Source organism: Stegodyphus dumicola, chromosome 2 (assembly GCF_044657685.1).
Source record: "Stegodyphus dumicola isolate Sdum_Otavi_A_Nest chromosome 2, ASM4465768v1".
NCBI classification, from domain to species: Eukaryota; Metazoa; Arthropoda; class Arachnida; order Araneae; family Eresidae; genus Stegodyphus; species Stegodyphus dumicola.
In genome coordinates, this window is record NC_140769.1 from 258,380,270 (window position 1) to 258,398,341 (window position 18,072).

Below are 18,072 nucleotides of genomic sequence, written 5' to 3' on the forward strand. Positions count from 1 at the left end.
ATTAGTTGTTTACGAAAGAATTTAGCTCCTTATACATTATTCATTTTTTCATACAATTATAGCAAATGTAATTTCATGACTACAACAATTTTGTACCCGCACAAACCATTCTTTGTTTTAAAATATCTTCAACTATTCCATTGAAACAAACTTAAAAGAAAACTTGTTTTCCAGGTCTAAGGCTATTGTCTTAAATTTCATATTCAATCGAATGGAAGTCACGAAGTTTGAACATGAGCCAAAATATGAGGTATGTTTATAAATGTTGTCCTGACGTTACTTTCAAGTTAGTAAAACTCTAACAAACTGGTTACTCGGCATAGAACAATTCACATTATACTCTTAGCTTCTTTCAGTACATTGTGCTTTCTAATAATATTTGCTTAGGACGAACCTATGGTTGATTAAAAGTTCTCTTGAAACTAAAAGTTTCTATCCTAATACAGTCACATCTCTGTATACGTCTGTTCTGAAATGCGTCCAGTCTGGCATATGCGAAGACTTTTGTTTCGTATCAGTTCTTTGGAATACGACTCGAGTTCGATGAGTCACGACTGAGCGAATTAACTTTGTTTACCTCTTAGGCTGCTATCACACGTCGGTTTGTTTCGAAAGAACAACTGTTTGGAACAATTTTTCTGCTTTGTCACAACAGCCAATCACCATAGCTCGCTTTGGGGTTAACACAGGGAAAACTGGTTCTCCATTACGAACAAGCTAACAGCATTCGGCGCTGATTGCTGATTGGTTGAAAACGAACAACTTGCAACTTTTTTCGAAAGGAAGGAAAAAGTTGCACGTCTTTCTTTCAATAGTAAAACCAGGCAGAAAAATTGTCCGAAACAGTTGTTCGTGTGAAACAGACGCCGGGTGATATGGGCCTTAGAGACACTGCAACAAATGCTTATAAATCTCTTTTGCTACTATTCAGTAAACAACCTACCTTAATTCTGAATCTTCAGTGATTTTATGCTTATCGCGTAAATATTTTGCAAATTCACTTTTAGTAAGCTAACGAGTCGAACAACGAAGAAAATTATTAGGATCACCATGGAGGTAAAAAAAGAGGTTACCGTAATTTCCGGAAGAAAGGCCGCATCAGCGTAAACGCCGCACTCGAGAAAAATGGCAGGAAAAAATTTAAAATTACACAGAAACGCCGCAATAGATTAAATTGCGCGTGACATCGTCGTGGGCCGTATAGATGCAAAAACTCAACCTAAGTCCTGATATATGACATACCAGTTAAGAAAAATGCATGAAATGAAACCATAACTCAAAAATAAATTAAAGGTAAGAAATGTATAGCTTCTGTGCCGTTTAGAGACATTTTCAAAAATTTTCCGCTCCCTAATTAAAAACTATCCAACAAGTGCTTGTACCCAAACTGATGGGATCTGTATTTGGCTCCAAGAAAAATCCATTCATGCTGAAGGCGAAATACGTCAGAGTTCGTTATTGCGAGGCAGGTGGAGTCGTGTCCGCCTTTGAAAAAAATTGCAGAAAAGGCAGGGGTGGGGAGAGGATGGGTCTTGGAAGATTCATGGAATGGCAGAGGAGAGAGACTATTCAAACTGATGAGAATGTTGATTTGGAAGGGGGAAGAATATTATTGTTCTGAGATCTCGTTTAGGGTAAATAAGGCATGTAGGTCCGTTCAAGGGAAAGAATGTAAACAAAATAACGTTCGCAAAAAGCAACTGAGTGGTCTTTTGTGTGGGAACAGCACCAGTCTATGCACAAGGCCATCCAAACTATGTACAATGACCATCATAGGAAATATTTTATTTTTAGTGCACCTAAACGCCGCATGGGTAGAAACGCCGCACCCGCTGAAAATTTAAGTTTTAAACACGTAAACGCCGCGGCGTTTCTTCCGGAAATTACGGTAATTAAAAGCATGCCTATCCGGGAACTTAGCTCTTGCATACGGTATGTCCAGTACGATGGTGTCCAGGATTGTGGAAAACAAAGATGTTATTAAATAGGCTCGTGCTGCGAAAGGGGTGAAATCGATTATCAAGCAATAGATAAGAGACGCTAGAGTATGCTTTTGATCTGGATAGCAGAAGAACGTTAATGTACAATACCGTGTGCTGTGCTTCAATTATGTACAGTATATGTTTCACAGCCGTTCAACCGGTATGGCGGTTAGCGTCGCTGACTGCCGTGCTGAAAGACCCGTGTTCGAATCCCGGAGAAGGCATGGGTGTTTGTAAACGTATAGTGTCCGTGCGGCATGGAGGGCATTCTAAATATGCAACGAACCAAAGTCCTCTCGAGAGGTTTGTGATAGGGGAAGAGGGGTGGAAGAACCTCCGACCCTCCCCCCTCCGGTGTGCTCTTCATCAAATTGGGAGCGAAACTGAGCTAAACCGTACTGTCACCAATAAGGTGCTCAAGGCTGTTGCCAACGGCAGGCGTAAACTTACGCTCCTTGCCACGAGGATTTTCGAGGGCTTGGCTATAGGTCAGACAAGTGAGTATTAGCAACAACAACGACAATGTATTTCACTTACTAGATTTGAATTTTAATATTAAACAGCATTGTAATAACAGCAATAGATCATTTTTTTAAAAAATGGATTAATTATTTTTTCTTCCTTTTGCTACTGTGCGGCAGGGAATGCTATGGCCAAAGCTATGGCCGAATGCCATAGCTTTGGACATGAATGATAATAATTCTAGAGCTTTTTTTGCTAAATCGGAGTTCTTAAAATACTGATAAAGAACCCTTATCTCTTGGCCACGAAAACGTTCGTGGACCTGATCAGATAAGTTAGATAAATCACAACAGCGAATTATTATTCAAAATAGAATCGTAAACTTTGAACTAACGTATTTGCAGATGACTTTAAAATTATCAATGTGCTTAGATGCAAAGTAGATGTGAAAAATTTCAGAACGGTTTTAATGTTAAGTTTGTGTCTTTAAGGGGACTCCTACACCTTAAACCTCTCATGATCTTCAAATATGTGACTGTTGCAAGAATTGAGATATTTTATTTATTTTAAAAGCAATTACTTCCAACTTTTTACAGCTGACTACATAACATAGCTGCTTTGGAAACTAGTAACCAGAAAGTTTGCGTTGCCACAAATATTTTTGTAATTTAATCCTCTTTGTGACAAAACATTTCGCCATGTTTCCACCTTGCGCGTATGATATTTTAAAAATGGCTAATGGTACATACTTGAAATTGGATGGAACTCTTTATATGGGCACTATTCTCTAACTGAACCAACAATCTGATGAATATTTTAATATTGAAAAATTTTATGGACGAAAACATTACAAATTTTGTTAATAAAATACATTTTATAAACTCAACTCTAAATAAAATAAAAATTGAACATGAAATTTTTAGAATTTTAGGTTCACGGTAGTTTCCAAATGTTATGAAAGCTATATATTAAATATGGAATTAAATTATGAAACATAATGTTTTAAACTGTGCGCGCAAGTTGGAAACATGACGAAAAATGTTGTCACAGAGCGGATTCAATTATAAAAATATTTGTGGCAACACAAACTTTCTGATTACTATTTCAGAAAGCAGCTATATTATGTGGTCAGCTGTAAAAAGTTGGTAGTAATTGCTTTTAAAATAAGTAAGTTATCCCAATTCTTGCAACAGTCACATATTCGAACATCTTATGGGTTTTAAGGTGTATGAGACCCCTTAATGCTTTCGGAACAGAGTAGGGGTTTATTTTACATTTCTAATAGCTTATAAGGTATTTCTCTCGCCTTCTTAGAATGCCTTCGTAGTCAGCACGCTCGACGCGCATTCGAGAGGTCCGTGGTTCGATTCCCGGCAAAAGCATTGCCCATTTTTCATCTCTCTTGCTTCGAAATATCCTAATGTCTCTACAAGCTATTTTTACTTTTGCTATCCTTTATATCCTTGTTTCCCACCTACGATTTCCTACTAGAATAAGTTTCCAGTATCGCGTTTTATGTAAATGAGGTAAAACCAGTAAGTAAATGAAGTTTCAGTTACTTCGGTAGAAGAGTTTAGAAGTTCTTAGTAGAGCGTATGTGACTGGTAAACACATACGTAACGCATTCGTCACGCACTAGCGAAAACGGGGCTTTATGAATTTAGGACGTCGAACTCACCATGCCAGTTGACCTTGATCTAGAAGAGTAAACAAAATTTCAGACAAACTGCAGATATTGAAATGAAGTATTCCGGTCAATTTTCGTCGCACGGACGTCAAACTACTTAAACTTTTATTTTTACTTCCTTGTACGAAGTAAAAAGGAAGTATTGTAATCGCGAAAAGTTTCAGGCAGCATATTTCAACGAAAATATCCATTTTGACCGCTATCGAATGCAATTTAACGATGTTTTTGCGTGATAATTGTACGTAAGGACAGAATAAAAGACAAGTTTCCTCCAAAAAAATTATAAAATTGCTTTAAAATTAATTCTGAAGAGAATTTTTCGTGGCGTCTGTAAGAACGTATGTACGTAAGTACGTACGTATCTCGCATAACTCAAAAACGAGTAGCCTCAGAACATTGAAATTTTGTATATAGGGCTGCTATAACATGTAGATGTGCACCTCGTATTTTGGTTGCAATCGGCTGCCCCAAACGTATATAAATATATTTATATATATATCCACTCTATTACCGGCTCAGTGATCTCAGTTTCTTTACACTTCTATGTTTGTAAATTGTACATTTTTTGCCTTAAAAATGTTTGAATTATGTTGTTTTTATCTTCCGGTTAAGGTTTTTATGCCTTTAGTAAATCTGTATGCAATATTTTTAGAATTATCAACAATTTTAAAGTTGTTTAAGTGCCGCTAAGCCTTTTTTTATGGCGGCCATTGATTGTTTACATTTGAAACAGTAGACTAGTGGATTTGTTGCCAATCTAGAGAAACTTAGCTTCGCAACAACAAAGATAACGCCTTCATTTATTATTGCCAATTAAATCATGCTTAATCCTTTCTGAATTTTTTTCGAGGAAATAAGTGTTTAAGATTTACTTCGTAATTTTTAATATGGATATTTTGAGTTTTTATATATTTTTACCTTCTCGCGAAGTGAGAAAGGTTGAAGAAAAAATTGAATTAATTGAATGAGAAATACTCAATTGTCTGTGAAAAACTGTTTCTTTTTTTGTTTTGTTTGCTTAATTTCTTTTATACATCGTTCTAGCTTTATTATAGTATTTGAATAGAACATGTGGCAACGATCAGATAATTCTATTCTTTAAATGATATAAATTTTGTGCATTTTGAGTTATAATATGAACGAAATATAATACTTTTAAGTGAATCTAGCGCCAGAGTGTCGCTATGATAAACAAATACTAGAGTGAATTTTAAATAATTCATTTATTCTATTATTGTTTATGCGTTGTCGGCGAAGTAGATTTAATTCAGTCCAATCATTTTAAATGAAATGCAAGAAAAAATGCGTATAATTTAATATTCCATACAAGGAAGTCATGTGGTGTACACATCAGATTTTTTCATAAAACCTACAAAGCTTTTTCAACATAAATTTCGGAACCGGGACACCATATTAAAAGTTATATTTCGTTATTTGTCCAAAATTAATTTAAAAAAATTATGTTGCCAAAATATGAATATTCCTTTCATTTTAAACATTTCTGTAACTGGAAATATATGGCTACAACCAACGACTGCGCATCCATTTAAAATCAATTGTACAGTACATTTTGGAAAGAAGATCGTATATTCTATTCATACGTACAGATATCACTCAAAAAATAATAAAAATGGATTTTGAAATTCTGAAACAGTTAAATTTCTGTTGAAATATGATACCGAAATGTTTCGCGATTATAATACTTACTTTAATTTGCTCAAGGAAGTAAAAATTGAAGTATCATTTTCTAGTTGAATTCAAGTTAAAAAAAAAACAAAACTGCAATATCAAGAAGTTAAAATGCAAAAATGTATATTCCCAATAAATCATAGTTTTTGACTCGGGTGTTTTCCATAAATTATTGTTTTGTGATAAAATTTATAATAAAAATATTTATAACAGCATGGAATTTATAATAACAGTAATATTTGTTTTCTGTTTCAGAGCGTAGAAATGTTCAGCTACATCGGTGGTTACATGGGAATGTGGCTGGGAATTTCTCTTGTGGCACTGTTCGATTTCATCGAAACCATCGGTTACTTGCTCTATTATCCTTTCAAGGATTATACAAACAAGAGAAAGAAGATTAGACAAGCTGATTTCATACAGCGGAATCTTTATTTTGATAGATACGACAAATATGATATTTAATAGCAACATACTCAAAGCCATGGATCTTTATTTTAAAAGTCGAATTCTTTAAGAACATTTTACCTACAGTTATATACAAATGCTGCAAAGATCAGACAAGTTGGATATAAGATACTAATTCTTCAATCAAAAATTGCCGACTCGAATTTAAATCATGCTTTCAAATCCAAAATTAAGAAATTAAAGGGAAAATATAATTTCATGTTTAATATATTGTTGCGTTTTTCTTCTGACACCAGTTGTTACGTTATTTTCTGCCTTCACGTTCGTACGGGGTTCGTAGATTTGGAATGAATAACGACGACACTTGATGAAGTATCGAAACACACTTTATTTACCAATATTAATACAGCTCCAAAGTCACCATTTACAGTCGTCGAAGATCTACTATAAACACGCTGACACAATCAGGGACACAGCTTTCAGGTTATCAAGCTATCACGGTAGAGACAACTTCACTGCAAAGCACCAGAGTACAGCTTCCGCCTCTGCTTGCTCATTCTCGAAACTCCACGTACTCTCGAGACTCTCCACGCTACAACTCGCGATGCACTCGACGACACACAGAGCACGGCTCCCGACTCTTCGGTTCAGTCTTTCCCGGAGCTCAACACGCTCTCTCGACGATGCACTAACAGACTCCTTCGGAGAACACGACGACCCACTCGGCACTCGCTGCCCGGCTGTCAACTCGATCGACTCCGCAGGGATTGACTCGCTAGACGAGACACACTCACGCTCGATGAGAGACACACTTCCTCTTGATGAAGCACACCTCCTGACTGCAGACCAGCACGGTTTATATAGCTTTCGGCTTGTGTTCGGGAACATTCTGGACTAAACCGGTAAGAATTCGTTCCAGAAGGTTCTCCAACCGTCCATGGTATATCGCCGATTTTGTCGCCAAATGGGCGATTTCTCGGCAAATGTGGCAACCCTGCCTTCCCTTGCCATTTCATGGCAACCCCAAAACTGCTTTGCGGGGAAGCTGTCTTACCGTGCCTTTACATTTCGTAACAGTATTATTATGATTATGATTATATGACTTCAAAACAAAGAGAATCCAACTCTATACTAACGCTCCGCGTACCAGCAGGGTTTATATAGCTTTTGACTGGTATTCGAGAACATTCTGGGCTAAACCGGTAAGAAGTCGTTCCAGAAGGTTCTCCATCCGTCCATGGCATATCGCCAATTTTGTCGCCAAACGGGCGATTTCTTGCCAAATGTGGCAACCCAACCTACTCTTGCCATTTTATGGCAACCCTAAAACTGCTTTGTGGGGAAGCCATCTCACCGCGCCTTGGCATTTCTTAACAATATAATAATACTTTATGATTTCAATACTATTCTTGTTTTCTTGTAAAAATTAAATCTTGTTCAGAATCAATTTGTGTTGAAGGTAAGTGGAGTCAGCTCAGATTTTGGTTGAATGCAAAATTAATAAACAAAAATGGAACCAAACATAAAAATCTTGCCTTTTGAATATAAGCTGAATCCAGAAACGAATATACAATGATCAATTTTATTTCATAGGAATGAAAGAAAAAAGAACAAGCACTAATGAAATTTACAGCTACTTATATCAACAGAGTGACCTTATAGACTTAAGAGGCTACATAAAAGGCATTTGTTTACTTCCAGAGTGTCAGATGCTCTAAGTCTGTGGTGTCCATTTTATTCCATAGCAATAGAGAGAAAGAAGAAACAAGCATTAATGAAATTTACAGCTACTTCGCTCAGAGAGCGATTTTACAGACTTAAGAGGCAGTCTTTTACTTCGAGAGTATCTGATGGTTAAAGTCTGTGTTTTTATCGTAGATGGAAGAAAACAGAGTTCCTCGCTTATTTGTTTAAACGAGCATTTCTACAACCTTCCATTTGCCGCCCAGACGGGGTCTAGCACTTTTCGCAGTCGCCATTTCACTGTGGCCGTTTTCGCAGTCGGGACTTCTCGCCATCGGAATGTTTCGCCTTCGGGACGTTTCGCAGTCAAGACATTTTTCTTTACATGACTGTATTTATCTTACCGTATTATACTCGTACTAAATTTATTTAGTTTAATAATTATGTTTAGCTTTTATGTACTTAACAAAGGTTGCTTTTAATATATATAGTTATTTACAAGTATGAGATATATAGAGATTACACACATAGTTAGTTGGAAAATTATGTCAGTATCAAAGAAAACTAGGGCTAAACTTCTGATATAGAAGTTATAGTATCGATTTTAAAATTATGCGGTTACAATAATTACGTGGTTCGTCAAAATTTCTCGAAATTTTAATCGGCTAGTTGAGAGAAATCACTCATACAAGCAGGAAATCCACATTTTTATGAAAACGGGATGGAAAACGGAATTACTTTGGAATCTTGTCAACACCTTACTTTCTTAAAATTAATATGCCATGTGCAACGGGTTATTTGTATAACACTGTACACAAAAACATTTTATGTATTATCTCTACATATAATAAAATAAAGAGTTTGTCTGTGTGTGTGTGTCTTTCGTTCGCGCTGCGCGTAAGCTAATACACCCTGGGCTACAAAATTTGGTACATAGCTACATCTAGACAAGAGCCAGTGCACCTCGAAGCGTTTTTTTCGAAATTCGAACTCGAATTTTTTTTATTTTATTGTTTTTGACGAAATCGCGTCATTTTGAGACATAATGGGCTATAGGAAAGCGAGATTTTACTCTACACCATTTTCATATCGTAATGAAAAGTAGGCACTTAGCTACTTTACGAACTTAAAATAAATTTCGTGTTTCAATAAATCGATTCAATACGAATTTATTTAACAAAGGGAGCTTAACACCTTTTCAACGGGATTTTTTCTAAAAAAGTTTATTTTTAAAAATGTACAGTTTATTTTTCTTTGATTTTTAGACACCTTAGACTTTCATCCTTGCGACTGCTTTTACAAAAAGAATTTTGGAAAAATGATAATATTTTGTATTTTTAAAAGATTTTTTAAATGAAGCTTCCGAGTACACATCTCACATCTTTAAAAATGTGATTTTGGCAACAATTTTCCTGTCTTATTGTTGTTGATAGATTTTTGATGAAATCGCATCATTTTGAATAGTTTCATTCTTTTAGAAATATGGGTTTGGCAACAATTTTTCATCGTATTTCTTATGTCACTATTTTTAAGAGGTTGGCATATTTCATTGTCATTTATATATATATATATAATGCATTTTTATTGATTTTTTTTATAAAGTTTTGCAGAGTAAAAGTATATATATATAACAAATTTTTATTGATTTTTTATAAAGTTCTGCAGAGTAAAATTCTGCTCGCAATTTTGTGTTTTTTTGAGTTGCTTTTATGTTATTTTTTGCTTATTTCACTGTTTGTAAGATAATTGAAAAGTTTCGCATGATTTTTTTTTCTTCGACGGAAAGGTTGGTTAATTTATTTATTAAGATAATTAATATTTGTATTAAGGGATATTGCTTATTTCATTGTAATTTTGTTATACGTAATAACTTTTTATGAAGTTGTTCTGCAGAGAAAAATTCTACGCAGTTTTTAAATTTAACGTTTGGTGTTTCCTTCAGCCATTTTTCCGGTACATTTAAAAGTCAGACGAAGGCGGCAGAGAAGCTGCTAGTTTTATATAAAATCTTTATTATATTAAATTACTAAACTAAATAGAGTTATTAGTTTAAATCAACTTAATATAATACAGCAATATATAATACAGTCGTGTAAAGAAAAATATGTCTTAACCGCGAAACGTCCCGACGGCTAAACGTCTCGGCGGTGAAACGGCGGCGGCAAAATGGCCACGAGTCCCATTTTACCCAGAAGGGAAAGTGGTTAGTGACACTAATTGCCGTATCGAAGGACCCGTGTTCGAATCCCGGTGAATGTATGAATGTAATTTGTCCGTCCTCTCATAAGTGGCCCACCTATTAGGTGTCTTCCTAACAAAGTAATCACAGCTTACAATCTTAGTAGTAGCCAATGTCTATAAAAGGCTACAGACCACCAATGAAAATAAATAAATAAATAAGCTTTCGTATTTATAAACGCCCAAAAGGGGCGTTTTTTCATTTACATACACATTAACGTTTCGACAGTATTTGGGCTAAAGTTATCTAAAAACAGCGTATCCTTAGATTTTCCGATAGACGGTCTCACGAGCTGGAAATTAAAATATTTTATTCCATACAGTGATGCCACTGTTCGTTTAAAATAGTTGAATTTTTTAGTCAAATATCAGTTAAAGGTTTACAAAATATGAAATAAATAATAAAACAAATTAGAACGTTTACGTGCCCATGTTCTGGTCGAGGGATTACGTTATTCAAAATTTGCTGGCTCTGGGTACTGTCGTTTTTTTCACAATGCGAGAAATATAGTACATACATTCGTACAGATTCTTCCTTATTTAATTTCTTTAAATGTAATACAGGGCTATAATATACAAAGTGAGGAACTCTACATGTTAATGAGATGGATAAATATATATAACAAACATGATATCAGATATAATGATATTCGGATTTAACGAATAATTAATGTTAGCTCTTTTAAGTTCTTTATAGAAGAGTTCGATTGTGTATGTCTTATTTTTGGAATATACATCCTTAAAATAATTCATTTTCGAAGATTATATGAAAATACATAGGTAACTAAGAATTCTCTGAATAAATTTAAAAAAAAAACCTGAACTTAAGATCTTAATCTTAACATTCCTCAAATCAAATGATAATCTTTCTACTCATTCTTAAATTCAACAAAAAGGAACGAGTTCTGATTTACATCGAAGTACCTTTAACTCGAAAAACTATCAACTGCCATTTAGGACACTGTCATATATCAAGACACCATCTTTCGCATCGCATTACACATGCATGACTACCTCTCCAACTGCCAACCGAATAACAGATCCAATTTCAAGCAACATCAAAATGCCCATCATAGAGAATCACCGTACATTAACTCTGAATTGAGAAAGGGCATTCTGTAGGGAAAAAAAATCCCTCTCGGAATAATGTCAGTCAGCGGATATTAACAGTGTTCCAAGGAGTATGGAAATGGTCACAGTCTGACAGATGTTCTTAAAACTAACCCGTGTCTTTATTATAGAACGGATGTTACAGTGATTTTATTGTTCTTTTAGAACTTTTACAAATCAGTTCAATTTCCTTTTGATTTAGCATTTTTCCATTATCATATTTCTTCCCGTATTCTTTCTTTCCTTTAGCTAAGCACTAATTTTTGAAAATTTAAAAAAAAAAAAAAAAATACTCATAATTTTTAATTTCCTATATTTTTTATAGTTTTTCCCCTTCTGAAGGCTAGTTTATTGGTACTTTATATTCTCCTAATTACTTTCATTTTTATTGAGTGTATTTTTTTTAAATTTTTATTATTATATATATATTTTTTTGCAATTCATCCATTTTATTTTGCTTTGCATTTATTATTTGAAACATTTTTGTACAGATTCTTCGTTAAACTACCCGGATATGTCAGGTTCTTTGCAAATATGTGATTTCACCTTACTTCTATTATTTATATTTCGGGTCACTGTAGCCTTTTCTACTACTGATGTGGTCTACCTTACGAAATCTAGATATTTTTTCCCGTCCATTCTCCTTCGTTCCTCAGCTGTCCTTTTTGCTGAATGTGGGCAAGGTTCATTCATCTGAACTTTCTTTAATGTTCTAGAAGATAACTGAGTCGGACATCAGATAGCCGTCAGATATCAACTCAACATCCATCAGATATTGTAATGTTAATATTACTGTGTATTCTTATTGGAATATAGTTTTCTTTTAAAGATATAATATTATGATAGTTACCAGAAGTTTATCCATGATCACTTTCATTTTATGTTCTTACTGTCCTCCGAAATTAAATGACTCATATAATTTTCGCTTCTTAGTTAAAAAAAGGGGTTAAAAAAATTAGTTAAAAAAAGGGGAAAATACGTGAGGAAATACGGTACTTAGAAACGTATTTTTTAATAATAATAATTATAATAATAATATAATATAAAATAATATATAATGATATAATCTTAGCTACAGTGCATATATGTACGTAGCTAAGTTTACAGGCGATTTGTACATAGACAAAACGAATTTATTACCACCAAATACTATCGCCCTGTATTACTTTTGAAGAAATTAAATAATAAAGAATCCGTAGGAATGCAAGTATATTTCTTGTACTGTGAAAAATAGCGGTAACTAGAGCCATCCAGTTTTGAATAACGCAGTCCTCCAACCGAACATATGCACCTGGAGACCGAATTTTGATTTTTCGAATTTCATATTTCATACTTTGTAAAACTTTAATGAATTTTTAACAAAGTCAGCGATTTGAAACCGAGCAGTGGCAACGCTGTGTGGATTAAAACATTGTTCTTATCTCCAGCAAGGCTGTCTATTGGAAATTAATATTTAAATATTTTGTGAATTTGTTATTCAGCTGGAGAATTTTGTGAATTTGTTATTCAACATGATACTTAATTAATAAATTTAACGCACAAAGCGTTAATAATAACGAAAGACAAAAATATTTGTTTTGCAAGCCATCTTAATAATAAAACTATACATTGATATGACAAATGGAGAAATGATTTAAAAAATAGAAAAATGTATGCGAACACTGCATCGGGAATTCTAAACACATGGTGGTGTTAAAAATTTTGTAATCTTGTTGTTAAATTTTGTATATGACATAAGTGCAAAGAAAATGATGCTTAGTTATAACTAGAAAACACGGCGGTCATACGAAAAACCGCTGTTCTAGATGTTATAAATTGTAATTAAAATGATTTGTGCAAAGGTGTCTGCTAATTCAAACTGAATTACCAGGGTAGGCGCCAAGGACGCCCCTTTGCTTACTGCCCCACGGGGTTTCCCCCTTCTACTTGCTTAATTCCTTAAAGTACAGGGAAATGAAGGAAACCACTGGCGGTACATTTCTTAAGAGCCCACCGCTAGCTCAATCAATAAAGGTGATTTAAATAATAAAATGTTAACTCATATGTCAAAGATCTCTTTGTCCACAACATTTCCTGTGTAGATCTTTCCATCATTTTTATGCTCGCCTTGCAGAGGACCATCCATTATTTTTAATTTTACGTCCGTTCTTTCACGAACTCTTGAACAGGCAACATAAAGTTGACCGTGTCCAAATGCAAGCTCAGGTAAAAAGATGCCAACACGCTTAAGCGTTTGGCCCTGCGACTTATTGCTGGTCATAGCGAAGGCAAGTTTTACAGGAAATTGTCTACGTGTCAATTGAAACGGCAACCCTGACCATTGGGTAGTACAGTTACGCAAGCAACCCATAAACTATGGGCGACAAACAGACACTTAAGCCTCATATAATTAAGATATTTATTTATTTCATTTTATTTGTTTTTTCATCGTTGCCGGTTTTCGCCGATTGCATATTTCCGAATTGTATTATATAATAGTGTTAAATTTATTTATTAAATGTTAAATGCATGTGCTTTTGTATTTTTAATTTTTTTCGGCTTAGCGTTCACATAATATTCGTCATGCGCTGCACTGCACGGGGAATAAAGCAATTTACAGTTACGCAAGAAACCAATAAACTATCGGCGACAAACACTTAAGCCTCATATATATAAGAAGCTAAAAAGGCAAAAAGAAATGTGTTAGCAGGAATGAATACAGTAGCAGATTGGTAGACTGCAAGCTGAAAGATAAAACGCAGGAAAACCTTAACAAATCATTTTGGACGTCGGCTAAAATCTGAATCCCTTCAGATTTTTTGCGGGGGTTTTATTTATTATTTAATTGAACTATATGTGATCTACATTGTGTATTTGCAGATCAATTGTGACAGAGGAAGTAGTAGCCTTTTCTCATCGTCATTTTTTTCACGGCATCTCTCTAGGCGCACAATACTTTCTATCCCATGATCCACTTTTCTCGCTCTCTTTCACCAGTCTTTTTGTACTGTTGCACTCCTAATACTTACATGCATATAAATTTTGGTGAACTTAGAAGTTAACTTGACAGCTGTTTATCTGACTAACAAGATTCTAAATTCAAGACTAAAGGATCATCTAAACTAAAGGACTAAACTAAAGGATCATCATAACTGAAGCAGTCTTCATCCAAACAAAGCTATCTTACTAATTAACTTAACCTTACTGGAAAAGTACTGCATATAGAACAGCCACAAGTATATACGAGTGTAATAACTGAAATATGGTTTGAACTCAGCTAAACGGGCTGACTGCATGGGCGCGTGCGGTTTTTCCAATGTGTAACGTGTATATCAGGCAGTTTCCCTTAGAAAGTCCTCCACGAAAGTATCCCTCCTTTAGGCAAATATCCCTAGTGTGCCTTGCCACAATAAACTAAACCAAATCAAATCAAACCTTTGGTTTATGGTGACAAACACTTTGTGAATAAACATAGTATTTACACTATGTGACCTGTTTACACTATGTGAATAAAAATTAAAATCTTGGAACATTGATATCCGAATTGTATTAGAACAAAGTGGTAGTACAGAAGTGGGGAAGATATAAGAATGTTTTAAATTTAAAAGCATCAAAGTTTTAATCCGATTCTTCAGCTGGATGAGAACTGTAACTTGCCACCTGGATATAGTATTTTTAGTTTCTCAAGTAATTAATATATTAATTACTTGAGATTAATATATTAATTACTTAACATTTAATATTAATTACCTGAAGTATTTTACACTACTTCTAAATAATTATGAAAGGTAAATAAAACAAAGACGATTTTTTTGTTCAATGGTACCTTTCTGCTTAACATCCCTTCATTCGCCATCCATATTTTCTATGCTTAAAAGACCCGTTCTTTTTACTTGACAAATAGCGATGTTATTAAAAGAGAAACCTACGACTAACTTCGAATCTTTTGTCCTTCACACGAGCCTGGGGTGAGTCTTAAATTTAATTAATAATGATGCAACTTAAGGCTGCGAGTATATTTTTTGTTTACTTTTTCTCAAAGACATTTTTCCCTTTAAAGAATATTCGTGAATAATTTTGCACTTACGGTGTTTGAAGAGCGAGAATTATTCGTATTTGTACTTTTCGTTCTGTTGAGGATGTCGTTTGCCGTTAGTTGTTTAAATTTTTAATATACTTGTTCTAAAACCTAAGCCTTCAAAAAAAAAAAAAAAAAAAAAAAAAAAAAACAAGCATTCTGACAAACGAGAACGATTTTGAACTCTGCGTAATTAAATGTTAAAAGCAGTTCTAGAATCGTGAAGAACTAATTTTAAGAAGTAATTTTTTTAAATATATTTCATTGTATTTCAAAGTAATACTTTTAGATTGCTGAATAGCTTTATAATTTTGGCAACATTTCTAAGAAATCTACTATCCCAGATATTGGTTTATAGTAAAAGAATAGGAGAAATTTTTGAAAGATTAATTTGGAATGAATTGAAAATAAAAGCAGTGATTTTAGTTGATAGCAAATAAAAAAATAAAAAAAAAAAAAAAAAAAAAAAAAAAAAAAAAAAAAAAAAAAAGGCATAGCTATTTATGACTTTGCAAAGAAATGCGTTTGATATGATTATATCTCTCTCCAAAAGTATGGCGATTAGGAACACGAAACGATAATCAAAAGAACTGAATTTTTATTAGAACTAGTTTCATTAGGTATATAGAGTATAAATTAGGATATTTAAGTATAGAATAGAATACCGATAGGAAAGATTTTTTTAGGAATATAATATGCATATAATAAAAAGATTAATATAGTAGCTACAGAATCATAAAGAATAGAAGATACATCATAAAAAGTTAGAGAATAAAATATAAATCACATAAAGTTGATAAACTAAACTTTAGTGATAAATCTTAAAGAATAGAAAAGAGAAAAGAATAATAATAGTCAATTTAAATCCGATTTATCCTACAGTACTCTTGGCCCACCAGGTAGCCGAGCGGTAAAGTCGCTGAGCACTGGTAGTTCAGTCTGAGTTTCGAATCCCGCGAACGGGCTGGCTGCATGGGCGTTTTTGTGGTTTTTCCCATGTGTAACGTGTATACGAGCCAGTTTCCCTTAGAAAGTCCTCCACGAAGGCATCCCTCCACTTAGGCTACATAGCCCTAGTGTGCTTTGCCATAATCTCAATAAACCAAACCAACTCAAACCTACAGTACTTTTTAAATTCCTCTGACCGCAAAGGTCGTATGAAGGTTGTCGGAATTAAAATATTGAACATAGTGGAACATGAAAAATAAAAAGGGCTCAACAAGGAAACATTTGGCAAAGAAAGGGAATGTGTATGATAGCCGGGTATCGGCATAATATGAAAGCCGACATTATATAGAACACCTAGGCTTTTATACAATGGCAAAAACTGGCTGTCAGTGTAGAAAACAATCAACATTTCATACAAATCCTGTCAACCTCTATAGTCTCTAGGATAGAGGTTTAGTGACTCTGATTACAGTACCAAGGGGCCCATGTTCGAAGGCTGGAAAAGACATGAATGCTTATCAATGTATAATGTCTGTGCGGCAGGGGGCACTCTAACTATGCGACGAGGCAAAATGTCTTCAACTAGAGGGTATCACAACTGTTATTAACGTGACATTTCCTTTATAATTTCTTCCGATCCATTCGGTCTTTGGCGATGTGATGGTATAATTCATCTGCTTTTGCTTTACTATTTGCTTTATTGGTCTAGTAATGCTACGCTGACCTCTTGAATGGATTTTATGCATATCCTTTAAATAGTTTGTGTTTCATTCCGAGGTTTGCCTTTGTTGCTTAGTTTCTGAGCAGGGTTGTGTAAAGCAACAGGGTTATTTCAACATTAAAATAAAGAAAATATATCTTTCTCATGGCAGCTTTGAGAAATTTGGGTTTTCCAAGCGAAACCTCGAAACCTCGTACCGGTCAGAGAGTGCAAGATAGCTTGTAGGAAACTCGCATGAGGTCCGAGGTCTTTGTTAAATGTGTGGTGTAGTGGCCGAAACCGCTATGCAAAACCTGGGTTGTGACATCAGGTTCAAAACAAAACACAGCATAAAAATTTTATTGAACGCAAAAAAAATGGCTACATACAATTCTGCAGAGAAAAACCTATCTCTTTCAAAAAAATCAAATTCTATACATTTTACGTGCGAGAGCAATTCGTGGCTCTCGAGCTTGCGTTTTTAACATTGCCAACGATTTAATTATTTTAATAAAGACTATTTTAATAACTATTGAAAACGTATTTGTAAGTTAAAAAAAATAATAATTTTCAGCTTATTCTCACGAGACATCCTTGTCCATATAAATCTTCAGTCTGTTCTTCTTTTATGTAACCTTATCACAGCTCCTCCCCTCATAAAGAAATTTTTCTTGACTATGGAAGGAAAAATTCTAAATACATTTCACTGCTTTCAAAACACAAGTGGTAACCATTTAAGTGATAATAGAAAAGCCAGTTAGTTACATTACCCTGCACTTATTTTTAGATAACATAAATGCAAAAATACAACAAAAAGATTTAAATTTTGAATCTACACAAAGAACCTTTTCAGTTTACAAAATGCTAATACTTAAACATTTTACTCTAACCATTTTGAAAATGAAACATATGATGCAAACAAATTTGAATCTACAAAAATATAATTCCAAAATACTACAAAAATCATTTTTCAAACAACAGTTTACAGAACAAAAAGGATTGGCTCCTCCATATACTTCATATGCTAAAGTTACTGCTGTCCGTAGATCTGATCTCGAATAATCAATCACTGAAATAGGACACGCTTCAACATTTACAATTTCTGGTGCCA

General features: G+C 34.1%; 1 protein-coding gene across 1 annotated transcript in view; it reads left to right on the top strand.

The window, feature by feature from the left end:
* LOC118201209 (acid-sensing ion channel 2-like) overlaps positions 1–8,766 on the top strand; it is a 68,965-nt gene extending 60,199 nt beyond the window's left edge. Inside the window, exons 13-14 of the mRNA XM_035373265.2 lie at positions 175–250; positions 6,076–8,766. Of these exons, the coding sequence (XP_035229156.1) occupies positions 175–250; positions 6,076–6,282 (283 nt within the window). The 3' untranslated portion in view covers positions 6,283–8,766. The remainder of the gene's footprint in view (positions 1–174; positions 251–6,075) is intronic.
* The last annotated feature ends 9,306 nt before the right edge of the window (positions 8,767–18,072 follow it).